The sequence below is a fragment of the Crocodylus siamensis genome, chromosome 10 (assembly GCF_052110815.1).
Source record: "Crocodylus siamensis isolate JL-2025a chromosome 10, ASM5211081v1, whole genome shotgun sequence".
Taxonomy (NCBI): domain Eukaryota; kingdom Metazoa; phylum Chordata; order Crocodylia; family Crocodylidae; genus Crocodylus; species Crocodylus siamensis.
Genome location: NC_143404.1, coordinates 46289820 through 46316411, shown reverse-complemented (window position 1 = coordinate 46316411; position 26592 = coordinate 46289820). Strand labels below are relative to the sequence as shown.

The 26592-nt window shown below is 44.4% G+C and overlaps 1 protein-coding gene across 6 annotated transcripts in view; it reads right to left on the bottom strand.

Moving 5' to 3' along the window:
- Positions 1-26592, bottom strand: part of CBFA2T2 (CBFA2/RUNX1 partner transcriptional co-repressor 2) — a 123037-nt gene that overhangs the window by 23326 nt on the left and 73119 nt on the right. For all 6 annotated transcript variants that reach the window (XM_090064431.1, XM_090064436.1, XM_090064432.1 and 3 more), the window contains 2 exons: positions 7256-7399; positions 412-653 (listed from right to left, as the gene is read on the bottom strand). In XM_090064431.1, coding sequence (XP_089920557.1) covers positions 412-653; positions 7256-7399 — 386 coding nt within the window. Of the gene's footprint in view, positions 1-411; positions 654-7255; positions 7400-26592 lie in introns of those variants that run through there.

The window sequence follows — 26592 nt, the reverse complement described above, 5'->3', positions numbered from 1 at the left end:
TTGCTTAGAACGTCTCCCCCCCAATTATAGAAGATCTGAGAACCACATGATAGAATTTAGTCCAAGCTCTTTTGGATTTCATTAAATTTAGTGGTGCCCAGCTGGTAGCTGAAGGCAAAGCAGATGACAGTCAAATAGCTTACTGAAGCCAGACAAAGACCATCAAAAACAAAGAAGTTACCAGAGAAGGTAAACATTAGAAAGAGTTTAGACTTGCTTGGTAAATAGCATTCCCATAAAACCAAAAACACATAAATAGCATTGTGCAACAGACATGCACACTGGCTACCACGTTCCAGGAGTTAACAAAGCTTTGGCACAGGCAACAGGGGCCCCTACAGCCATAAAGAGGTTTTGTGTTTGAACAAATTTCTGAGTTCCAGGGGTTTTTTTTGTTTTTAAAGTACTTACCACCAATGCTAGGACGAGCGTCCGCACCTTCTCCCCAATCTCTGGGGAAATGTCATTGCCGAACTGCTGAAGGGTGGTAAGGAAGCGCTTTAGTTTGCTGAGTTGCCGGGCCCCACAGGTAGCTGGAAGTTGCTGATTGGTCAGTGAGGAGGAGGAGGAGGAGGCAGGAGCGTTGCTGAACCTCTGGGGCGGAGATGGTGCCCCATTGAGTGTTGGGGGTGAATGGTTAATACCATTAGGCACTGCAATGCACAGCCAAACCAAGATGTTTGCATTAATGATTACTGCCATCACACTGTGTATCAAAACACTCATGCCAGGCTTTGAACTTAGGGAAGAAGTTGTCTTGTTTGCATCTTAGAGCAGGGGGGGACAATTATTTTGGCTGGAGGGCCACTTAGTGAATTTTGGGGACCTGTTGAGGGCCATATCCATCACCCCCTCTCTCTCTCCCTGTCTCCCTCTCCCTTCACTCCCCATCTCTCCCTCACCCTTCTTCTCTATCCCTCCCTCTAGAACCTGGCTGGAGCTGTAGTTCACCAGAAGGCCTGACACTTAGTTGTTGACCCAGACGGGAACTTCCATCATGCCAGACAGGCAGTGGTATCAACTACTGATTCAGCCAGCAGGTTCTGGAGCTCTGACACAGAACCTGCTGTCGATGTCGCAGCTGACACTGCCACCTGCCCAGCACGGCAGCAGCTCCTGCCTGGGTCCATAGTTGACACTGCCAGCAAGTTCCAGGTTGGGGCTCCAGGTGGGAGCTTCCACTAAGTTAGTAGGGGGGCAGCATCAGCTATGCATGCCACCGGCAGGCTCTGTTGGGGCTTCTGAACCTGCTGGTGGTGTCCATACCTGATGCTGCCACCTGTCCACTGTGACAGAAGCCCTGCCCAAGTCCGCAGTTGATGCTGCTGCCTCAAGGGCTGATGCTGCTGGATGGAAGCAGTCCCATTCACTGGGCACCATGCAGCAGGCAGGGTGTCCAGCAGCCTGCAGGCCAGATCCAATGAGTTGGCAGCCATCCACCCATGGGCCGGATCAAATCTTTTGTCAGGCTGTATCCAGCATGCAGGCTGTATTTTGCCCACCCCTGCCTTAGAGACTACACACATATATATTAACATTAAAGAAAGGCAGGCTTAAACACAACCTTGAAATCCCTGGAGCACTGGAACCTCACACAGCAATGTCATGCCAATTTGTGAACACTGAACAGAAAACAGAGGATGGCATACAATATTCAGAAGGCAATATTGGGTCTGTTTCCTCAAATCCTATATCCATTTCTCCGAGTCATCATGAAAGCACACAGTTTCCTGCTGGTAAACTCAAAGAAGATACAAATACAGATTTGCTGAATGGCACATAGGTGCATTTTTTTTCCTTTTTTGTTTAAAAGCAGACTAGCTTGGACTGTACTACTTGGATATGGAACTTCACATGCTCAGCCTCTTGCAGATTAGCTGTAGCATTCTGCAGGCCAGAACAGCTGTAGAGGATTTTAAATGTACACTGGTCAGTCTTTTTTAAAATGTTTTTGTCATCTAAATCTTACTGAAACTAAGATAGTGGTTCTCAATCTTTTTAGGTTTTGAGGCACCCTTTGAAATGCCAGCTCTTATTTTTCACTCAGTTTTTGACTACAGAAAAATAATAGAGAAATTCTTTGTTGCAAAGAACTGAGAAATACTACATCAAGGCAGAATGTTTTTAACACAATGGATTCCTGTTTGAAGTCTCCGGGTCTGTGTTATGAATCATGTTTGAACACCTAACAGTTCTAGCATTGCGTGGCACCCTGCAGCACCCCTGAAAGGGTCTCATAACACCCTGGCTGCGAACCACTGAACTAAGAGAATAGGTAAGAACTTGCTTAGATGCTAAAGATGTGAAGTCATTGCTAAATATAAGGTTTAAAAGAAAATCTTTCTAAATAGATGTCTGCTGCTCCACTAATTGGGCTAGCTCTTAGAAAGGTGGGGTAGGGTAGGGTTAATACGTATATTAGCCCCCCTCTACAGTTCTATCTATTCCCCAATTACCTTGTTAATTGCACAATAAATTTAGACAGGCTACAGTTCAAATTAACTACTGCACCTTAAAAAAGTCTAATTAAATATAAAGTTATTGCTTGACAATGCAGCTGATGCAGTTTCCCAGCCAAGGGGGAGCACAATGCACACCCAGAGCTGGGAAATCACAGCCAATGTGGTCTACCAGGCACAGGAGTGCAGGGGCACTTCAGGTAGTGGCTGGGAGATTGCAGCAGTTGCAATCTCTATGCTGCAGGATGCTCCATGCACCCTTGTGGCTGGGAGATGCCCAGTCATGGATGTGCCACATGCAGCTGGGATCAAGAACCCCTGCACCCAAGATCACCCTCAGTCGTGGCTCTACCCCACATGTGGAGTGCAGCCGGGACCAAGAGCCCCCTCAAGTGCAGGGAGTCTCAATTTTGGCTGCACGTAGTCTCCATGGCTGTGAGGAGTCTAGGCTCTGTGGAAGGCAACAGCGGCCTGCCCAGAGCCTGGGTCAACTGTGGCAGGCAGCCGGGAGGCTGCAAGTGGCTGTACTGGGGTCTGCGGAGCCCCAGCCCAGCTTGTTGCTAGTGGCAGGTGCACACATACATCGAGGCAGATGGCAGGAAAGGGGCTGGAGCTACGCTGTCAGGACTCTTGTGGTGCCCCTGGCGCGCCAACATTGTACAGCCAAAGTTACAGATGTTTTTGGCACTGCCCAAAAAGAGTGCTGACCCCTGCATTAGGTATAACTTTAGACAACTGTAAACAGCTGGGTAGAAAAACACCCCACTACAGAATCAGAACCAGGCCATTCCCAGGGGATTAGTTTTGCTAATGTCAACAACATTGGCTATCTGGTTCAAAATCCTTTTGCTTAAATGAGACTACAGTGACCAAAATTTAGGAACTCAATACGGGACATAATTAAAAATACCAATACAGAAACTGTGCAATCTCGGGTCTCATCCAGGAAGCTTTGATAATAGACATGAATGATTTAGGCCCAAATGATTTAGAGGAGGGGGGAGAAGTACGTGACCAGGTCACCAAATCCTTAGATGCAGGGGTAGTAGTGTATGTAGTCTTCCTGGACTTTCGGGAGGCCTTCGACACTGTCTCTCATCCTGTTCTCATTAAAAAACTGGGGGCTGTGGTGTCAACACCCACACAGTCATTTGGGTCGCCAACTGGCTGGAGGGCCGCGCCCAGAGAGCGGTGATGGACGGGTCATATTCAACCTGGAGGGATGTGGGCAGTGGGGTCCCCCAGGGCTCGGTCCTCGGGCCAGCACTGTTCAACATCTTCATCAGCGACTTGGACGAGGGGGTAAAAAGCACCCTGTTCTAATTCACAGATGACACTAAGATGTGGGGGGATGTGGGCACACTGGAAGGGAGGAATAGGCTACAATCGGACCTAGACACGTTACAAGGGTGGGTGGACAAGAACAGGATGGGATTCAACACTGACAAGTGCAAAGTGACGCACCAGGGGAGGAACAACCGGCACCATACCTACAGGCAGGGGAACTCCCTTCTTGTCAGTACAAAGGCAGAAAAGGATCTTGGAGTCATCACTGATGCCAAGATGAACATGGGCCGGCAGTGTGGGGACGCGGTCAGGAAGGCCAACCGCACCTTGTCGTGCATCCACAGATGCATCTTGAGCAGGTCCAAGGAGGTGATCCTCCCCCTCTATGCGACACTGATCAGGCCGCAGCTGGAGTACTGCGTCCAGTTCTGGGTGCCACACTTCAAGAGGGATGTGGACAGCATGGAGAGGGTCCAGAGGAGGCCACTCGCATGATCAGGGGGCAGCAGGGCAGGCCCTACGAGGAGAGGCGACGGGACCTGAACCTGTTCAGCTTCCAAAAGAGAAGGCTGAGGGGGGTCTAGTGGCCTGTTACAAACTAGTCGGGGGGTGGGGACCAGCAGGCACTGGGAAAGTCCTTGTTCCCCCGAGCACTGCCAGGAGTGACCAGGAATAATGGTCACAATCTGGCAGAGGGGAGGTTCAGACCAGACATCAGCAGGCTCGACTTCACAGTCAGGGCGGCTAGGGTCTGGAACCAACTTCCAAGAGAAGTGGTGCTGGCTCCTACCCTGGGGGTCTTTACAAGGAGGCTAGATGAACACCTTGCTGGGGTCGTTTGACCCCAGTACTCTTTCCTGCCATGGCAGGGGGTCGGACTAGATGATCTACTCAGGTCCCTTCCGACCCTAGAAACTATGAAACAGGTAATAAAAAGAGTTTTATTCAATCCCAGATTTCTTGTGCACACAGATATGCACTGCAGTTAGAAAGAACATTGGCCACATACTTAATGAAGTTTTAGTCTCCAAGCAGTATAAAAATACTCAATTACTGTATTTTTAAAGGATGCTGTTTGGAGGAGACATGCAGACATGATTCCCAGAGTGGTGCTACCACCTAGCATGCTGATGAGTAGATACTGGGCAGGAAAATATGACTAAAATGGAGATAGCCATTCAAGAAAAATGTTTGTGAACACTTCATTTGCATGGGAACTGAATAACATTTACCAAACAGTAAAGAGAAAAACAGCAGGTAAAAATGGTTTGTGCAACTCAAAGTTTACAAACAATGGCAGATTAGTGATAACAACATAGAATCCTCACATCTTTCAAAAGACTACATTAATGGAACCTTTTCAAAGGATGGGAAGGGAGGGATCAGAGCAGTTAAACTGCTCAAAAGCTGTTCAGAGATCTGAGGTTATAAAAGCTCCATGCACCTGTAGCAGCAGTGGAGACGGGGAAGACAAGCACAGATAACCAGAGTCTGTTACAGATTCAAAGGAAAGATAAAGGGCAGAAAACAGCAGAGCTGGTTCAGGCTAACCAGAGTGGTGAAAGGGCTTTATGGGTGTGGGGAGGAGATGGTGATGGCTGAAGTTCTAGAGATAAGGTATCTGTTTATAAAAAGAGAGAGGATTGGATTAATGACAACATACAGGGCTTCTGTTTTAAAGGTGACCTGCAAATGAAAGTGAAAAATGGGCTTGTGATTTTGTGTCAGTATTATGCATAAGGAAGCCCTAAGCATTTAAAAATAAAGTACTTTGTGTTCTATAAAGGAAATATTCTATATTCTGAACACAATCAAAGAAACCAGATTAGGTGATCTGCATTCTATGGGAGAAGTTAAACCTGCCATAAAGGATTTAAAAGGGAAACAGCAGGGTCTACCAACTAGCTGCTAGACTAAGTGTCAAGAGATCCAAGTTTATTTTCCCTACCTGTCACTGCCCTGCTGTCTACCATCATGGAAGGTTTTTCTGCACAACTGTCTATCCGGTTTTGATTGTAAGCATTTTAGGACAGGGTGCTGTGTTGCCTGTGGGTACAGACAAACATACTGTTTAGCCCCTTTAAAAGAGGAGGGGGAGCGCCTCCCCAGGAGCATGCATCAGCTGTTATGATCTAACATGCGTTTGTATGATCCTGCAGCAATATAAAATAGTGAAATTACCCTAACTTTGACCTTGCATGAAGCAGGGTTAATTTTGCTATACTTGTATCGCTGCAAAATCATGCAAGCAACTGCTGGGTAATAGTTCATATCAGTATCCTTCAGTATCAATACAATTACATCCATCTGTACCCTGTACAATATCAGTCACAAAGGGGCCCTGATTTTGAATGAATTAAACTTTGCCACACCTACTTCAGCACAGTTCTCTTAAAATCAAAGGTAATCTATGTTGAAGATGCAACCTACTAAAGCATTCGATACTGTGTGTCACATCCTCTCTCAAGACATTCATATATATTGGTCTGAAGTATACTGGTAGGACTGAAAGCCCTTACACAATACGGGCATAAAAAAAAAATCAACATATTGAGGTCAGGGAGAAGTGTGTGGAGGGTTAGCCCTGGGCCTAATCTTAAAGCCACAGTTGCTGAATATTTCATTAAATGCTCCAAAATGAAGATTAAAATGTTAATCTGTGAAATTCAGAGATGACACTGAATTGTGAGGGGGATGTAGGCATCTGTTAGAACAGTGACATCTTACAAAGTTGCCTGGAGAGATGAGATGCATGGGCAGAAAAGGAGTGTAATCACAAGTGCATCTGGGGAAGCATAATTCTTAACATACCTACTAAATGGAAGGAAGAGAACTGGAAAGTCATGGTGCTCAAAAAAAGGCCTTGGAGAGATGGTGAATGGTAAACTGATATGAGTTTGCAACATGAGGGAAAAAGTCATAGTTTTCTGAAGCTTCATAAATGAGGTAAACAAGGAGAAAGCATTGTCTATATTTTGCTGGTGCTATTGCATCTGAAACAGTAGGCACTGCTGTAGGAAAAAAGATAGAAAAACTGGAAGGATAGTGAAGAACAACTGAACAGAACAGGGATGCAAAAGGACTGAAATTATGGCTGGGAAGGATCATTAAAATTACTCTACATTTGAGAGAAAAGTATAAATAGTAAAGATGGAAAGAGGAGATTCAGGGTGGACAAGCGAGCCCTAGTTCTCTGCTTATTTCAAGTTCACTTGGACAAAGCACTTCCACATTTAAGCCAATGTGCTGCAGGGAACAATTCTGCACTGGCAGAGGGAAGGAGTGGGTGATCTACCTAGTCACACAATAGAAATTTCCCTCGTAGTCACTGCCTCTCTAGTGCCTTGCCAACTCTCAACACTGGACATAGGCTCTGGAAAACAACTGAAATACAAGCAGTGACTTTCACAAACTACGTGTTCATCTTGCTGAGATTAAGAGTCCTACTGAAAATCCTAAGGGAAAAGCAGTTTCTCAACACCAGATTGCTAAAATCACAAAGCTCTTACATGCTGTAGGGGTGAAGGACACTGGCCGAGGGCCTCCTGGGTTCACAGGTGGCAGAGGTGGCATGCTGGGAGGAGAGGATCTTGACTGTATCTTCACTTCCACAGGGGATCCAGGCATCACTGGCAACCTCTTCTCGTTAGCAACTGTTGGGAGAGAAAAAAAGGCTTTCAGGCTCCATGAAATTCAAAGAAAACCCTTCCTAATCTAAACATTCCACTGAACATAGCATATATAATCTTTGGAGGGTGAGAAGAGACAAACAGCATGGGACTGTACCAGCAGGTTCTCAGATGCTACATCCTGCTTGTATCATAAGAAACAGACCATAACATATTAATAAGTTTTAATGAAGGCATTGCCTTTGACATTCAAAGGATGCTCTATTCGGATGGAGGACACTGGAATTTGATGCAATACAATCTGACCAGCCATGTTTTCTAGTTGGTTGGCTTTTTAAAAGGAAAGAATTTTGCCTGGCAGCCCCAAGGGACTGCCACTTGCACGCTGCACATGTGTGCAGGGTGGGATTTTCAGAAGCACACATCCCACTGAAACTCAATCAATTTCATGCTCTGAAGGCACTGAGCTGCTTTGGGAAATAGGGCTCACAGTAAAAAAGAAAAACAGCAGCTGAAAATAAGTAACTTTTGCGCCTAACCTTGTTAAAACTCGAGGTCACACGTTTAGCTCTGGGGCATTACCCCACCCAGTGTGAGACAGGTGGCATCATATATACTGCTGTAGTGCCTCTGATGCCATCAGCTGCTGCTGGAAAGAAAGAGCTTGGGTTTTAACAGATGAGTAAAGGAGACCTTTTTAAAGCTCTTGTTTCTGGGCTTTGTCAACCCCAAGTGGGGAGACTACAAGGATGATCATAAAACTGACTACATCAGGGGTCGGCAACCTTTACAAGCAGCAGGCTGAAATAATGCTGCATGCTCTGTGGCAGGCCTGCACTTCTGACCCAAACACTAGCACCTCACTGCTGTCCAGCCACCCTGTGTGCAAATTCCGCCCACTACTGCAGAAGCTTCCAGCTGAATCACCACTGATCTCTGGCCTTTGTGGGCCAGATTAAAATTGCTCCTCAAGCCATAGGCTACTGAACCCTTAGGTTACATCAAGATAAAAATGATCCATACATTATTTTTATGAAAACCATATCGATTTAAAACATGTTTTTGTGCAGTAAAGACTAGACCCACACGTGACTGCTTCACAAAGGACTCCTAAAATCATCAGCATGTTACCAGAGAGCATGGATGCTTATTGTTGATCTGCTGGTGACACCAGCATGTAGTTCATTCATACATTTGCAACTCAAAATGAGTAACATGAGATGACACAATCTAAATTATTCCCCCTCAAAAACATACTGACCACTTTCTGCTCCTGAAACTGATACCGGTCTCATTTGATTAGCTTACTAATGAGTTGTGACTATGTTCTAGCATGCCCTTTGTAAAAATGTTGACAGGTTTCCAACACATCCATCTGTGTCCTGACTTTTTTTCTTGATGGGGGGGATGGTGCAAAGGAATGGAACAAGGGAAGGAAGGAACTGACAGTTGTCTTTTACGTCTATGTGTTGTGTGCAGCGTGTGAGAACCTAAAGGGAACCATCACTTCAGACCACCTGCTTTTTCAGCAAGGGTGCCAAAAGCCTGGAGGAGAGCTTAGCAGTTAAACATGTTTCAACCTTCAGTACTTGGCATAGGCTGGAATTCAGCACAGCTCAAAAGCAAGAGACTAAAATGTCCCTTGAAATGTTGACCAAAAAGTTTTGATTCTTTGTGGTTTGAAAAAAAAAAAAAAGATTCCTAGCTCCTGGATGCTTTCTTCACTGCTGAAGTTGACTAACTGCCTTCAAACACTGCCTGGCCAAGAGATAACGAAATAAAAGGCATTTTCGAACTTCCAGAGTAAGTAACAAGAAAAGGCCATTTCACTTTTCACACAAGGATAATGCAGTCTTTGTTTGCATGTAACAAATAATCTACTGCTTAAGAAACCTCAAAAAACCCTTACTTTAGGGAGGTGCTATGGTAAAAAACGGCCTATGTATGCTTGTCATTCATTCGTCACTGCCAAAGGACAATCCTCTAACTTCTATTAGCCCTGTAGAGCAGTGGTTTTCAACCTGTGGTCTATGGACCTCTGGAGGTCTGCAGACTATGTCTAAGGAGTCTACAAAAGATGACTCTGATCAATCAAAAGTATGCGACTACCCACACTTACAATTCAGAGGGGTCCACAACTCCATTTGAAATTTCCAAGGGGATCTGTAAATTGAAAAAGGTCGAAAACCAACGCTGTAGGGTGACTTTGATAGAACTGCCAACAAACTCCTGATTGCACAATCTTTACTACCAGTAAGGATGCAATAGCAGGAAAAAAATCCAGCTGGACTTCTGGGACTGGTCATTTAGAAAAGTCTCATCAAGATTACTTGTACAGCTCTTCTTTGTTTTCAAAGCATTGGGCAACAGGAAAGGTGCTTTGTTAAGCTTAGCAGTAGGCAGAAAGTTCCTTTTAAGCTGGCAGAAATAACTTGGGTTTAAGACCTGTCTAAAGGGAGGCAGTGTCCGCCTCTGAATTAGAACTCTAATTCCTGCTTCCCAAATCTACGCTCAAATCCTTCCCCCCATCGGAGATGGAAGCTACTGGAAGGGACTTAATATGGAAATCTTAATCTTTTACTGCTGCATAACACACACAAATACTACATAACAAGGTCATTTTTTTTCTTTTATACATATCAACTGGCAGTAAACAACTCTAATGGCAAAACCTGACATTTTGCAACTTATGGCAGCAAAGATGCTAGTTTATAAAAACAGAACAAATCATCTGGCAGAGGCCTTCCATACAAAGCATTTGGCACTAATACCACAGCCCGAAATCCACTCTGTTAAGTCACAAGCACCTGCTTCATCCCCGCCCCTCAATGGGCCGTGAAATAGTTGGCTTGTTTATTTTCCTTATGGAAAATCATCAGGGCCAGTAAGGTAACAAATGGTTTTTGCATTCCTAGTATTTTTCCTATTTGAATGACAAGAGAGACGTTAAGAGTGAATAGAGGTGGTTGCACATTGAAAATCAACGTTTTCAAAACACCAAGAAATCCTGGCCACTTGAAAGCAGCTAGGATTGCTCAAAATTAAAAATAAAACCGAATCTGTGGTCTTAAATTATTTGCATAACAGCAGGCTTGTGTTTTAGTTGATGCAAATCCCATTTCCTAATAGTGATATCCTATTAATTCTCCGAGGTGAGTCCAGAAAAATTACCAAATGGACAGAATAATATCCAGTAAACTTCTTCACAGGGGTTCATTCAAAATTTTAAACAAATTTAAACTTCATATGTCTGGGTCCTCTCATGTTCATTTTCTGCATATGATCAAGCAAACAAGATGACTACCACGATTGTTTAGAAAAAAGCTGAGCAAATTAAGCTAACATTACTAAATATAATGTAGAGCAAATTTTGATTTTGTAACCAAGTGTTCATACCAAAGACCTTATTCTAAGATTTTTCACTCATCCAACCAGGAAACAGAAATACACAATTCTAATTCTAACAGTCCAACACTTGCTCCCAACTGTCTGCAAGCTATAAAGGTGATGATATATGTCTGCACAGAATATCTGAATAAATGAAAAAGATTAATTACTGAAAATTATACATGCACAGAAAAGAAACTGAATTCAACTCATACTATTTGCTGTAAATTGGCTGCCCTGCTCTAGGTAGGTATCCATATACCTCAGTATTTACCAATGATAATGTCACATGGATGTCCACCAGGTGGCAAATGGTTTCATTCTCCTACTTTTACCTCCAACACCAGAGCTCACCTGAACTCATACTCCAGAAGATCCTCTCATTGCCTTACTTTCTTCACCCCTTTCTTATAAAACCCTTTCCTGTAGCCATGTACGGGGTATTAAATGAGATATAAAATTTCTCACTATGTGTCATATTACAGCAGTGGTGCTCAATCCCCACCCCCTCTGCAGACTGGATGGACAGTGCAGAGTTTGTCTGCAGGCCAGATCCAGCTGGTGGTCCCAGTGGGGTGCCCAGGGAAGGTACGGTGGGCACCAGCCAGCCATGCAGAGTGCAAGGGAGGGCAACTCAACCCCAATCCACCCTGCAGAGAAAAGGGAGTGTGGTTTGACCCTGCAGGGAAAGGGGGGGGGGGGGTGCACAGAATGGCACCAACGTGGTCTCACAGGGAGGGAGGGAGATGGGGGGATAGCCTGGCTCTGACCAGTCACGCAGGACTTGGGGTTTGGGAAATTTGGTGGTATGGGGAGGGTGGCTGTATTAATGGCCACTACTCCTGCTGCCAAATTTCCTGATCCACAGGGAGCCCCGTGGGCCAGATTTTCCAAGATTCTGCAAGCCGCATTTGGCCCATGGACCAGAGGCTGGGCACCATTGTATTATTTCTTTGAGTTTTGGTTCCGTTTCCAAACCATTTGCAGGACATGACAAATATACTGTCAAAATTCCATTAAGAGCAAATCTGGTCTCAAAATTACATTTTGAGGTGGGATGAAGGCAGAAGTGGAGAGAGGCCCGATCCCCCACCCCGCCTCCCGTGGCTGGGGGAGATGGGGGTGGGAAGTGAGCTGCCAGGGGGCTAAATGGCCCCTGAGCTGCGGGAGCCCTTGGTCCTTCCCTCTGTAGCAGCAGTGCCCCTTGGGGCTGCCCAGGTGGGTTGCTAGTAGGCCAAGAGGGCTGCCCAAGCTTGGGTTTGGGGAACAGTTGGATCGGGCTAGGCACTACCTCTGAGCTGGGGCAGCCCCCAGTCCGCTAGCAGCCCACCCAGACAGCCTTGGAGGGCACTGCACTGCCACTGCACCAGGGCCCCCTGCAGCTCAGGGTCTGCTGGCAGCTCAGAACATGCATTTATTTATTTATTCCACAGGGGAAAAAAAATAAAAAAAAATAAAATCAGGCCCCTTGCTGCTTTTTTTTTTTTCTGTCTGAGCCTGCCTGTGCTAGCTGCTGGCAGGCTGAGCGGCCCCTGAGCTACAGGGGTCCGTAGTCCTTTCCTCTGCAGCAGTGATGCCCCCCAGGGCTGCCTGGGCATGTAGCTACTGGGCTGGGGGCTACCCCAGCTCAGAGGCAGCACTTGCCAGATCCAACTGTTTTCTGAGCCCGCCTGGGTTTCCAGTGTGCCATGCACCATCCCCGTCACCTTCTCTAGCCAAAAGCACACCAGATGCCCTCCTGCTGCTTCCCCACACTGCCTCAGGAGAAAGCAAGCCTGGTGGTGGGAAGGCAGTGAGGACAGTGCATGTGGCGCTCGAAGCTCCTGCGGACATGAGAAAGAGTTGGAAGCTCCTGCGGGCATGAGAAAGAGTTGGATCGGCAGGTGTTACCTCTGAGCTGGGGCAGCCTCCGGCCTGCTAGCAGCTTGCCTGAGTGGCCCTGGGGGTGCTGCCACTGCTGGGGAGGGAAGAACCAGGGCCCCCTGCAGCTCAGGGGGTGCTCAGCCCGCCAGCAGCTCGGGCGGGCAGACTCTGAAGAAAAAAAAAAAGGCGTGATGGGCCTAGCCCTCCCCCCCTCCCCACACCTTTTTTTTCTCTCTCTCTCCGCAGAGCCTTTCTGTGGCTGGGAGGGGAGCTGCAGGGACCCTGGTTGCTCCCTCTGCAGAGGTGGGGCTCCCCCAAGGCTTCTCAGGCGGCCTGCTGGTGGGCTGGGGGCTGCCCCAGCTTGGAGGCAGCACCCAGCCCAATCCAACTGCTCCCTGAGCTGGGGCAGCCCCCGACCCACTAGCAGCCTGCCTGAAAGGCCCTGGGGGTCACTGCTGCCATGCCCTGCAGCTCAGGCGCCACTCAGCCCACTGGCAGCTTCCCCCTTCCCCAGCCATGGAAGAGGCAGGCAGGCTTTGCAAAAAACCCCCACACAAATGATCGGGCCCCTTGCCATAACAGTGACAGAAGCTTCTACACTGAAATGGTCAGTTTTTAATTGTCACAGTTAAAAACCCACCATTTCAGTTTAGCAGACTAAACCCCCACCACATGTACAAGCACCCCAGTAGCTTATTTTCATGGCATATAATGACAAAACAAACAGCATCATTAGATTTTAAAGGCTTACCATTAATGATCTGTGCCTTCCTAAAATTTCTGATTTTTACCCTAAATTAATCTTTTTACTGGGATTGATGGCTTAAACCAGACTGAAAATGTGGATTTCATTCAGTCTGAGAGCAGAAAATTGAGCTAAAATGAGACTTATTTAGATAGTGATACAGAACAGCATTTCTCCCATCCAGGACAGAAAAAACAATCAGCTCCCACACTTAACAGTTTAGAAACGCGTGTAGCCTCATTGATGACATGATTTTAATAGTCTCTCGCCACTCTACAGCACGTATGAGGGAGAGGAGATACCCAGGACCAGATTCTATTCCATGTATTAGGTATGTACATGGACTTATACACCTGAGTATGATCCTACTCCTTGCTTTAGCCTCTGAAAACCTGTGAATACAAAAAGTCTTTTTCTTCCTTGGGTCTTTTCTTTCTTTCTTTCTTTCTTTTTTTTTTTTTTTTTTACTGATTCAGGCTGAGGGTAAGATTATGGCATGTTACAAAAGTAGATACATTAATAGATTTTCAGGTGGAATAGACACACATACAGGTGCCTACTTCTACTTAAGACACCCACTAAGTAGAAAAGGATCTTGCCCCCCAAATATATTCAAACTCAGTGCAAGTCATAGTGGCTACCAGACATCCAAAAATCACATAGAACGGGTCAAGCATAGTGTTGCTGGGAGGCAGAATAACACAGTTAGTTTAAGATGCATATTCAAGTTACAGTGCTTTTCATTTCCTGATCTACAAGTTTCAGGAAAGTACCCCACAGAGGGCAGTTCTGCATCCGCTCCTGCAGCATCCTTTTACAGGAAGTAGGTGTGCTTGATGGCCTGGCTATTCTGAATATCAGCTTAATGTCATTACCTATATTTGAGATGTTAATCTAGTGGTGGGCAATTATTTGGACTGGAGGGCCACTTAATGAATTTTGGTGAGCTGTTGAAGGCTGCACACAAAACTAATAGCATTTAACAACAGCTATACTTAAAAATTATTGTGACTTTTATAGTACAAAGCAGTTAGAAACTTTCAGAAGATATCATTTTAACAAATTTTAGATAATCATACAAGTTAAAGAAAAACTAAGAACTCAGGAAAACTCAGGTGGGAGAAGCCGACTCCATTGCAGGGAATGCTTCCGGGGAGCAGCTCCAACCCTAGCTCAGCCCCCACCGGCTGCTGGGGGGGGAGCCAGTCACTGACAGCACCAGCCAAGGGCTCCTGTCTAGTACCTGGTGTATCTCCCCCAGACTCATTGGCCCGGCCCCAGCCCTAGCCCCAGCTCATCCAGCCAGCTGAGGGAACTCGCATGATCTACATGCTAGTGGGGGTGAGCTCAGGTAGCACCAGTGGCAGCGCATCCCAATAGGGCATACTGGCTGCAGACATCCAGGATGCGCAGGCAACTCCTCTGGCTAGGCTACAGGTAGGCATAGGGCTCCCTGCAAGTAATGGCAGCTTCCCAGGGCTAGTCTTATGGGTGGCCCTATTCCTTGCTCCCCCATTGGCAAATGCCGCTGGCACTAGCACTGCTGCAATGCGAGATACAATATGTATAGTTTTTTTTCCCTTTTGCTAGATGCAGTAGCAGGCAGATGGAATCAATTGGTGAGCTCAATACTGCCCACGTGAAGTATTTTACCCACCCATCTTAATCTGTTAGACTTCCAGCAGGCTTTCTTCCATAATCCCAATCAAAAGTCACTGCTAATCCCTGCTTCTCTACATACCCATCAAACTTCTGTAACATTTCTTGAACGGGAATGTTGGCTGCAATGGTTTCATCGGACGATGATGAAATCTCTTTTAGAAACATTTACGAGAGCTGTGTTATTTCCCAAACAATGCCTATGGGACACGGATTGAACATGTTTATAGCACAGCTTTTGCCATTGAGCTGCCACACATCAAAACTTTATGATGACACGTGCTAACTTTACACTCAAAGACAACAAATTTAAACTATTTAACCAAGACACAGTGAAATAGTGAAATGGACATTTGTGCACTACAGCCAAGATGGGGTGGGAAGAACTATGTTGAACTGACCTGAACTGTAATATTATCAGGAAACAAGATTTACTTCATTTAAGAGAATCTTGACCACTGAGATTCTGTTTTATTCTTGGCTTGACACAAATAGATAGCTCATTTCCCCAAAAACAATGGGGAAAAAGCACAGAGACCAAAGTGCAAAGACAAGATTCTGCAGCAGCTAATAGTTTTAGAATTCAGATGCAGCAGTGCTTCTGATTTTTCCATCCATCCAAACATGGGATTCCCTGGAAACAGGAAGACCACGTATTCTGGGCATCCCCTTTAAGAAACCCATACCTGCTCTCTGGTCCCATAGACAGGATGGAAAATTCCACTGCATTCAAGACTTTGTGCCCACACCCATTTGAAATATTACGGACCACAAAGATGCTGTTCTGTACTTTGCCTATCCAAACTACACCCCACACAGCACTTCAACCATTGTTGTTATTATATGCTGTCTGGTAGCTGGGTCATATCCTGTATATTTTGTTTTTTCTCTTCCGCTGCTCTCCTACTGCACAAGGTTAAAAAGGACGAGATAAAATTTAGCGCTGATCACCTCATCCTTTAATGGGAGGATAATCCACTGTGTTTAAGGATACGTTTAAAAATGAACAATGCATCAGAACCTTCTGTAAGTAACTACCTGGGAACCTTTGTTTTTTAGTCATAAATCTAAGTTCTACTCCTAAGGACTTGAGCACCTGCAAAACCGGAGCAAAGCGTCCTCACTGGATCTACAAATTCCATACACTTTTCAAACTCAACTGTCTAAACATCCAGCTAAGGCATATTTTCATTATGTTTGTTTCTGTTAAATAAGCCTTCTCAGAAGTATGTTTAGTAAAAGGAGAGTGTTGCTATGATGGTGAGCTTCAGGCTGCCTACCTTCTCCTCACTTTGTAAACTGTATAAAGAAGTCTGTTTTAATAAGCTCTTGCACACTTGCAGGTTTGAAAAGATGAAACTACAAGCAAAGCAGCTGTGTCACTAGGGGAGGAGGTTTGTCAAATAGATTATACGTTTCTGTTAAAAAGCCCTGGGCAATGAAGGGGTAAAATGGAACCAAGCAAGAGGAAAAAAGTACTGTGCAATAATCAAAGGAAGAACACTAGGACACAGCCAGGATCTAACCATGGATATTGGAGGGACTTTGATTGCTTAAAAAAAAACAAAACCCTTTTTTTTTGCTTTCCAAGTCTCTATAGTTTAAAGGACTAGTAAGATATCAGGAAGAGAGATTTATATTTGTTAACAAAATGTAGTTAATGAACCTGTTTAATGCTGACACCATGCTTAACAGTATAAAATGCTGGAGGCCCTGACAACTAAGAACTGCGCAGTCCTGATGTATGGCAAAAGAAAGATAATAGAAGTGTCAGTAGGCAGTGGCAACACTACAGGGAGAAAGAGCAAGTTGTTAAGACATGAGAAGAACCAACTGGAAGTGAAGCAGCACCAGCTGAGCATGGGCTGCTTCTGCCACTGGTTCTCACAAAGTACTAATACAGTATTGACCAGGGGAAGTTGGACAGGAGGGAGGGATGGAGGCTGAATCATGATGAATGGAGTTGAAATGTTGGGTAGGAAGTCCCACTGGTCAGGGCAGGACTGTTCCTTGTAGGGTTTTATCTGGTTTGGAAAAAGTGCACACAAGCAGGGTCCCAGCAACCAAATTAGCTATTGGCATTAAATGAGCAAGAGGAACGGAAGAAGAAATGTTGCCCTTGTACAACAGTCCCAAATAGTTAGCTTGCACATGAGTATCTGGTGTTGAGAAGAAAAGAAGAGTTAGTAGGATATAAATAATAGTTAATGGACTTTTTGTACTATTGTATATCAGCTCAAGATGAACATTTTCCTTCTTTTGCATAGATATATCTCTGCACATTTTTAATTTGGGGTTTATAGTTTGGAGGGATTTCTCACTGTGAACATCATTTTCTCAAGCCTCTTTTGAAACAGTCATACTGATTCAGAGTTGGAAAAGTTAACAGATTAAAGAACATTGTTCAATATGAGCGGATTCTGTACATCCTAATTATAAACCTGGCCTGCATCTGCCCAAAGTTGTTCACTAGATTCAAGCAATTTTACTTACGAATTGATTTTTTCTATTCTGCATAAAAAATAAGCATATTCAAAAGAACAAAGCAGGAAAGTATCTCATGCAAAGTAAACTACTGTCAGCAGGCTGCTAACAGTGGAATTTACAGTAAAGTTTCTCCTTCCCTTCCTCTTTCTCTAATTATTAAAGTTGGAGTGGCCAGTCTCAAAATGAAACCTATGCAGCAGGGAAAGTGGCCACTAAATGATATGATTTTACATTCTGTAACGTAATAGCATTCTGTTTTTGCACTGCCTGTAAGAGCAAAGAATTCTGAAGAAGTCTACAAACCAGTTGTTACAGACCAACTGAAATGCAGCCTTCCTGGGTAAAAGGATAGGATCTGCACATCACAACAATGAGAAAAAGGATCACTTTGGTTAGGACACCAGGGACCTTCTCTTACACAAAGTGCCCAGGGATCTCTGACATCCTTAAAGTGTAGGCAGGATTTTCACTCATCCTAAAGAGCCACCCTCCCCTCAGAAATGAACTGCATGGAATTCTGATTGGGATAAGCTTGCTGGGCTTTGAACTGGAGTCTACATTGAGTCACAGTATTCTGTACAGGAGGTTTAAGGCAGTTAAAATATCCACTCCGGCTACTTTGTGGTATCTCATGTTTAAAAGAACAAATGAGGTAACAGGTTTAAAGTAAAGCAAATAAGAGTTAGTATAACTACTATTGAGGGAAACAGTTCAAAAACAGAAAAAGAGAACAAGGGACAGAATGGAATTACCACTTCTGGAGCTATTCCATGGTAAACCAAACCCTGCTGACAATCTACTAGCAATGGTTTAGGATAATTAAATCAATACTGCCCTACAGCAGAAGGACAGACAAGATGGCTCACTAGATGGCCATTCCAACCCAATTGATTCCATGATTAAAAGGACATGCTGCAGCTTTCCTGCTTCTCAGGATAATTTTAATGCAAACTAAAAGTAGCATCAGCGTAACCTGACCTGCTAATGTAAATAGGGTGAAATGAAATATGGCTTGTCACCTCTCCAGACTTAGTGAATGTTTATTTTGAATAACATGCTTATCTGCTCCAAATGCTCACCATCTGTTTTCAGTCTCCACCAAGCTAATATTTTTCACATTGGGAACTGGGAAATGGGAGAAATTACACTGAAATTTTATTATCATCTTTCCTTCTCTTTGAGGTCGATTTGCCCTTTCCCCTTGACAGCATCAAGCCATTTGTAAAGCATTTCCACCTTTGCACAGTTCTTTGAGATCCTCAGATGAGAAGAGCTACATGAATACAAAACATTAATATTATTAGGAAGACTTCCTGCAGATGCAATTCTTTGCTACCCTATTCTAATAGCTCAGGAACACATCTGCCTGCAGTCTGATGCTTGATGACTTCTCATCTGCTCAAACTAAATCAGTCTGCTTAGAAAGGAGCAAACCTTTTGTCACTACACAAAATAATTATATCTAAAAAGTGAAAAAGGAAAAAAAAGATACGAAACTTAAAAGAGCATCATAAAGGTAATGAATAAAAGCAGACTTGGAAAGAAACAAACTGCATTTTATTATAAAATCTTAACTTGCGAGACCGGGGAGAGGAAAAACTTTTTAAAAAATGTACAAAAGTAAAGATTTTGCATCTATACAAAGAGCAATAATTATCTGTATTTAAAGCAGCTCCATAAGGCAGAAAAATGTTCTGTGAAGAAAGTACATGTTATTCAATTTTACTGTTAAAGAATCTGGGGATCACAGAGATTGAGTAGCTTGCCCAAGGACACACGAGTCAGTGGTAAATCTGGGTCCATCTAAGCACTGGCTCCCAGTGAGACTACACACCTTGCCCTATATTCCAAGTGGGTTTTATAAAAGGCAAACATGGAAATCTATCATGATGCTTACTGCATGCATCCATCACTAACTGTGCTCAGTCTATTTTATACTGCAGATTTCAATTTTACAAAACATCAAGGGTTTTGATCCTGTGAGATGACATGGGAGTGGAGGGAACTCCACATCTCTCAGGAGTGTTCAGCACCACACAGGAGTGAGTCACTGAGCTTGGGATAAGCATTTTATAAATAAAAAATAAATACATGCATCTCCATTGCCATCTCATCCTCTCCCACACACAGCTGCTTCACTGCCAAGCTCAATTTACATGTAAAATTTAGATATAAGAAGCTAAAATAGCAGAACATTTTATCATTTGCAAGCGATCCAGAAAGCAGTTAAGAAAAAAATTATATAATTAACTTATTATTAACTGTATTTTTTTACACACACACACACGCACACACACTAGTGAATTGCCAGTCAAAAATGACAGGGAAAGGGGCAGGGGTGAGGGCAGAGCGCTGCCACCCACCACCCTGTGCTAAGGCCCTTTTACTAGTAAATGTTTAGGATTGGGAATCCACAAAGAAAGATGACAAAGCCGGTTATTACACACACGTACACACCCCCACCCATCCACGCCAACACTAGCAAAATGCCTGTCAAGAATGATGGGCAGGGACAGAGGACTGCATCCATCCCCTCCCCCACTTCGGGCCTGGACCAGGGCCGTTTAGGGCCAGGGCCAGTCCCCTCCCTCCTCTCTCCCTGGCCATTTCAGGCCAGAGCCAGGGCTTCATCCCTTCCCAGTCCATCGCCACTGTTGCCTCAGGCTACAGGTGGTGAAGCCAGCTCTGCTGGCCTCACCCCTTGCCACCATCATGGCAGCATAGCAGTCAGCTCCTGTCCAAATGCTTGCACTCCGATTGGTTGTTTCAGATAACCAGAGTGCAAACAAAACATTACAGGCAGACAGACTCAGGTTTTTATAATATTACACTATATAAAATTGAAGGCAGATTGCAGATCCTTATCTGTCTCACCTTTTTCTTGGAAAATCATTGATGTACTTGACACTAGAAACTTATCAGTGACATTTGTTGGACTTCATGATGATGCTTTTTATTTTGTTGTCATACATTTAATTGAAGCATTGTGTGTCAGCTGCTGCTTTCTTCCTGGAAAAAGTGCTGCACCCATCAAGACAAATGACTGGCTCAAGGATTAACAGTCTATGGCGGAGATCCGGCCCCACTTTGGGTTACAGATTTGCACCATCTGCAGTACTTAGCAAATGGACTGCAGCAGAAGTCTGGTGTGCAACCCACCAACACATCTAGAAGTTTACAGTTTGGGGCTAGAACAGGGCTGGCTAACTCATGATGCCCGGCTTGCATGTGGTTTGCAAGGGCCCAGCATACAGCCTGGGTGAACCCCTGTAGTCATCTCTTACAGCTGTGTGCTGGGGGAGGGCCTGCATGGCTGGGGAAAAGTGGGTGGATGGCAGAATTATGGAGAAGATATAGCTGGGGTGGAGAAAAGTTGGATAGCCCTGGCCTACATAATGGGGAACTGTTAAATACATATCCAAAGTATGCTGAAAATGATTTCTCTGACTTAACATACACAGATGAAGCTTTTGTCAAGACATGTTTGTTAATAATTAACATACATTAGAGGATTGATCTTCTAGTAAAAAGCTCTGTGATAAGCACTGCTTCCCCCACAGTTTCTTCTCATTTAGTGGGCTTGGTATGGAGCTGGACAGGGAAACAGGTAACATGTTTGACTCAGCTCTGGAGCCCATCTAAAATAAAATCATCAGTTTTAGCCTAACCACAACAAGACATGAGAGTACATGGATGTGGGCACCAACAGACACTGGTAAGGGTTTTGATACATCCATGCATCAGCTCTCAATGGGGCACAGCTGAGATGGTATCACTGTGAAAGCAAACACCCTACTGTCATCATTAAAATGATGCCAGTGCAGAAGCTGCAGAAACTGGCAGAAACAGCTTGGGGAGTAGACCCTTCTAGAAGCCCAGGCCTCCAACAAGACAGGGCTCCTGTTACTTCAGGAAAGCAGCCTCCCACTTTCAGGTGCTCTATAATTTACTATCTTCACTGTTAATGCTGGGTGAGCACCAACATAAAAAATACAGACCTGTTCATCTACTTGCAAAGGCCCGAGGTGAGGATAGCATGGGCTATACATATTTCAGCAGGTAACTCGGCACTGTTATGGCTGTCCCATAACATTTAATTTCTGCATTTAATATCCCCTCCAATTTCTACTTATTCAAACAACATGTGAAAGTGGATGTAGGGTAAGCAATCCCCTTATGAAAATATACTCCGGGTATGCAAAACTTAGTAATGAATGGAAGCAGTGAAGCTACTGCTGCCCATCCTTCCCATTTCTTAGCCACTGAAAGTAGCCAATAAACCTGTCTAGACTTTGAGCCTGTATTTTGGCACTGACAAAATGATGAAATACCTCTGAGCCTCTTTTCCATGGAAACTTGCTTCCCTCCACAAAAGGAACAGTCCCACTGTCATTAAGAACTAGCTGTCCACCATTATAATCAGAGATAAACAACAGGACATATTCTGGGCCAAACATGGTTGAGCAAAAAAAGGAAATCCTTGCTAATTAGCTTGATCAGTTATTGCTTAAACATCTTGTGAATGTTTAGTTGCTTTACTATGTCATATAGGGTTACAAGATTTTTCCCTTCTTTTTTTAAAACGCTATCTCTGATGTAATATTAAAAAATACTTATTCTTCTGCACTATTTACAGATGTTCTGTACTTACTCTTCTGATGTTTTGAAGGAAAAATTACAAGAGTAAGAAATGTAAAACAGACAACAAACAAAAAACCCCCTTCCTTAAAAAATGTCTTCTTGCTTCACTGGTTTCAAAATATTCCTTCTGCAATTTAAACTATTCAAGTGCAATGATGATGGCTGGACCTAACTTTCCAGATGTGAACACCTGTCTCTCATTTGCCTAAGTGAAGAAAACATGAGGAAGATTAACAACTGGAGTTCAGTGGAGCACAGACAAAACAAGTAAAAATGGGATACAACATAGGAAGGTTCAGAGCAGCAGTTTCTATTGCTGATTCCTTATCAACTCTACATTTTAAGTTATTTTATGGCCATTTTCATGCTCGTACCTGGAAAGCTTATGCATATAAAACTGCTGCATAGAAAGAGTCCAGTGGTGATATTTACATTAAATGTCATGTGAAAGGAAAGCAAAACCTTGATGTGAAATGTTAAAATTACAATAATCCCATTTCTGATATAAAGCACCCTTACTGTATGTGTTAATTTTATAGAAGTGTGAAGGAAGCCCGTTTCTCTTACTTAAAAAGTAAATTGGCTTTGACTTGTTACCCTCCAAATGGTCTGAAATTACTCATGGCACAATACAGCAAGTGTGTTTCTGTTACATGTAATATTACAAATGTTGGGATTCTCTCTGAGTTCCATGGAGCTGAAATGACAAGTCTGGATGCAATGTGGATGCTGCTATTTAGAGTGACAAGGCAGCAACAGTTGCGCTGAAATATTAGAACCGTCTGCTGTACCTCTCATTCCATTCCTTAAATTCCATGCCCAACTGTACCTTTGGGTATGCTTTCTAGACCTTGTCTTACCTAAATCCTGTATCTCATGGAGATACCCTGTTCATTTAGGCCGTAATTCAACAACCATTTTATGAAGGCAAGCCAATACCCTTGAGTTCACTGGGGAACCTGCTGTCTTTGCTAATACAGGTTTCTGTCGCTTTATGTGGGTTCTGTACGTGCAAATTTGCTTTTAAGTAATGACCCTTTTTATACCAAAAATTCCTTATATGCGAGGTAAATTCACTCTTATGCGATTGGTGTGGTGGAAGCTCAGCCACCTGCTTTGTGTGGTGCATTGGGGGAGTGACGCACACCAAAATATAGTCTCCTGTGTGGATCTGTGCTCTTAGCTTATTGTCTGCAACACATGTTTCTGTAGTTACCATCCCCATTATGATAGTGCCCTGTGCTTGTTTGTACTGTCTGTTGTTGGCAAGTACCAAAATTGTCTTGTAAAAGTCGTAAAAATGGGTCTGGGGGTCAGTATAGTTGAGGTATCCCTATTTGTTACATTGTAAAGTATGTTCCCTTTATGTGAACTTGAGTTATGCACCGTTTTCCAGAAACGCATGTACAGCATAAAGCAAGGGAAACCTGAAACTTCATGCGTGGTCTTAGGTATAAGAAAGCAGAAGAGCTATACTTCTTTTTTCCTTTTTGGTCAAGATCTCACAGCTCCTCAGTATTATTCTCTGGTTCTGGAGGCCCAATTTGGAGATATTTTCTATTTAGTAGCTGAGTTTCTGCAATAATCAGGAGGTAACTAGCTTTTGTCATCCGAATCCTTTCCAAAGACTGTCACTCTTACAGTTCAAACCACTGTCCTTCACCATTACTAAGACTAGCTAGGAAAGGCATAAGATGCACGATAAAGAATTTGTTTTTATAATGGCAGATGCAGAAGGTGTTCCTGCTTTTCTTTCAAAATTCCAGCCATCGCAACAACTTAATTGCTGAATTAAAACAAAACCATGCAAGGATCTGCTATGCTAGGGCAGGGGTGGGCAAAAATATGGCCTGTGGGACAGATCCAGCACACGAGGCCATTCTGTCTGGCCTGTGGGGCCCCTAAAAAAAATTAGAACATTAATATTTATCTGTCTTTGGTTCCTGTCAAAAGTGACAGGAACCAAGGGCAGTAGGACTCAGGGGAAGCCCAGTGGGTTCCCACAACAACAGGACCTGCCCGGCCCCACCCTCCCAGGTGGAAGCCCCAACAGGGACCATGTAGCTGCACCCCACCGGAAACTCAGGTAAGGGGGGAGGGCGGGGGAGGAACCTGGGGAAAAGCGGCCCCTCCCCGGCCCTGTGGCTGGCGCTCCCTGCTGCATCCGCTCACAGCCTGCTTGAGACCGTCCTGAGCAGGCACAAGTGGCCCCACGCAGGCTGGGAGTGGCTGCAGCAGGGAGCACCAGCCATGGGGTGGGGGAGGGGCTGCTTTTCCCCATGCTCAACACCAGCTTGTTCCCTGCCAGGGAGCAGGGGGTCAGGGCTGTGCACTGCCCCTTGCCTGTACCGCAGGGCTGGGGGGCACTGGGAGTGAGCGGGTGCATGGAGTCTGCATTGGTGTCCTGGGGTTAGTGCCAGGTGGCAGGACTACAGGGTCCCAACTGGCAGGGGCTCTATGGAGCTGAGCCAGCTCTCCCCACTGGTACAGCCCTGCCTAGCTCCACAGACCCCTATACCAGGCTGCACCCTGCTCTCAGTTCCACTGGTGTTGGCCCTGAGACACTGGTCCCAAGATGGTGACCAAGGGGCAGGGCACCTGTTAAGGGGCGGAGCTACCCATGTGGCCCTTGACAGCTTGCCAAAACTGGGTAAGCAGCCTTCTGCTTGAAATAATTGCCCGCCCCTGTGCTAGGGAGATCTAATGAAAACCCAGAGGTTAGAATTCTAGTGCAGCTGCTTTCGATTGAGGGAGATGCTTTTTTTTTTTTTTTTTTTTTAATTATTCATATAGTTGAAGCTGCATGGTAGAACAATTGTGTCTTTACACATCTTTCATTTCTTTAGAGGCAATTTTTCTGTAGCAGATAATAGCTTTGATATAGCTACCTACTTAATTTCCAGAAAGTGTGTGTGTATAAGGAAGTAAATAAATCAAAGTCTAGGTACTGACAATGTTTTCCACTCTGGTGATGGCTTTGAGGTAACATTCAACAAATAATTTTATCAAGCATTCAAAATGACTAATAAATTATTGAAACTAAGTTTGATTATGTCTTTATTGAACAAAAATCTTCCTTCTCTTGCTTTTCTGATTAAAACATTTTGTTGGCTTCTTTATCGGTGTGATAGTATGAATAAAGTCACAGCCTTGGGAAAAGCATTGAACAAGACCTCACTAAGTTTCACTTCACTCTGCAGCCACAAGAAGGAGATGCATTGGCTCTTAAGTTAGTTAATGAGCTTGATCTGAAGTCCACTGAAGGCAATGGGAGCATCTTTGCTACCTTAAATGAGTTTTGGATCTGAACCATAGTGAAAAATCAAAAAAAAAAGATGGCAAAGTGAGATCAAGGTCTGCTAGTATAGACATCTGTGTCTATGAGTAACACCACTGAGGTGAGCAGGGCTCTGGATGGAGCAGAGCTCTGGATAGTCACAGGGGTCCACAGTAGTGGATGTTTGGTATCCTTTCAGCTTCTTCAACACAGCAGTAGGTATGAAATAAAATAAAAAAATACAAGCTGCCACTCCTTGTGAGGTGACATTTCAAGTTTAAACTGTTGAAATGTATGTTCCGAAAGGACTATATGGCTTCTGCACCATTTTTCTGCAGTGTTTTCTACGTAAGAGACTGGGGGACTGAAGTGGCTATATTTTTAAAGTAGCAAAATAATGCCTGTCATACCATACAGAGTCAGGAACAGAAGGGGGGGGCAGGAAATAACCCCCCCACCCATTTCCCCCTAACATTGCAAGAAGCCAACAACTCCTAAAGAAGCTTCATTTAAACCAGTATGGAACATTTCTTTCACAGTTTGTTCAACACCCTAACCCAGTGGGAGCCAACCCTTTTGGCAGGCATGGTACAAATGAGCCCCAAACCCTCCAGTGCCATTACAATCCCTTTCCCCTTCCTGATTTGCTGCTCTGCTTTCTGCTCCCTGCCCTATCTGTCACTGTGCTGCCTGTTCTGCCAGGTGCCACAGAAATGAGGCCCATGTCATTTGTAGCACACATACTGCAGGTTGGCTACCCCTGCTCTAACTGTACTTGGAGTGGAGAGTCTTCAAAAAGCCTTGCTGCAGCAGCACACGTGGTTTCCAGGACCTTCCAGAGCCACTTAGAGCTCTGGAGAATTCAGTACTGCACAGATCATCCCTACAACCCTGCAACAATACCTAAGAGTCCATCATTCTCTGTGCACAGCAAAAATGGGCATCTCCCTGGTCAACCTCTCCACTAACTTTTCTATAAAAGCAAAACTTTTTATACAAGTACCTTGCCCAGCAACCGACAACCCAATTTGGCTCAGCAGAGAGCACTGAACAGCTCACATACTTGTCAGACAGACTTTTACCTGGTACAGCAGATTTCCTAGATGGTGCTTGATCCAAAGCTGGTGACCTTCTGAAAAGCCTCTAGTGGGAAGCTTT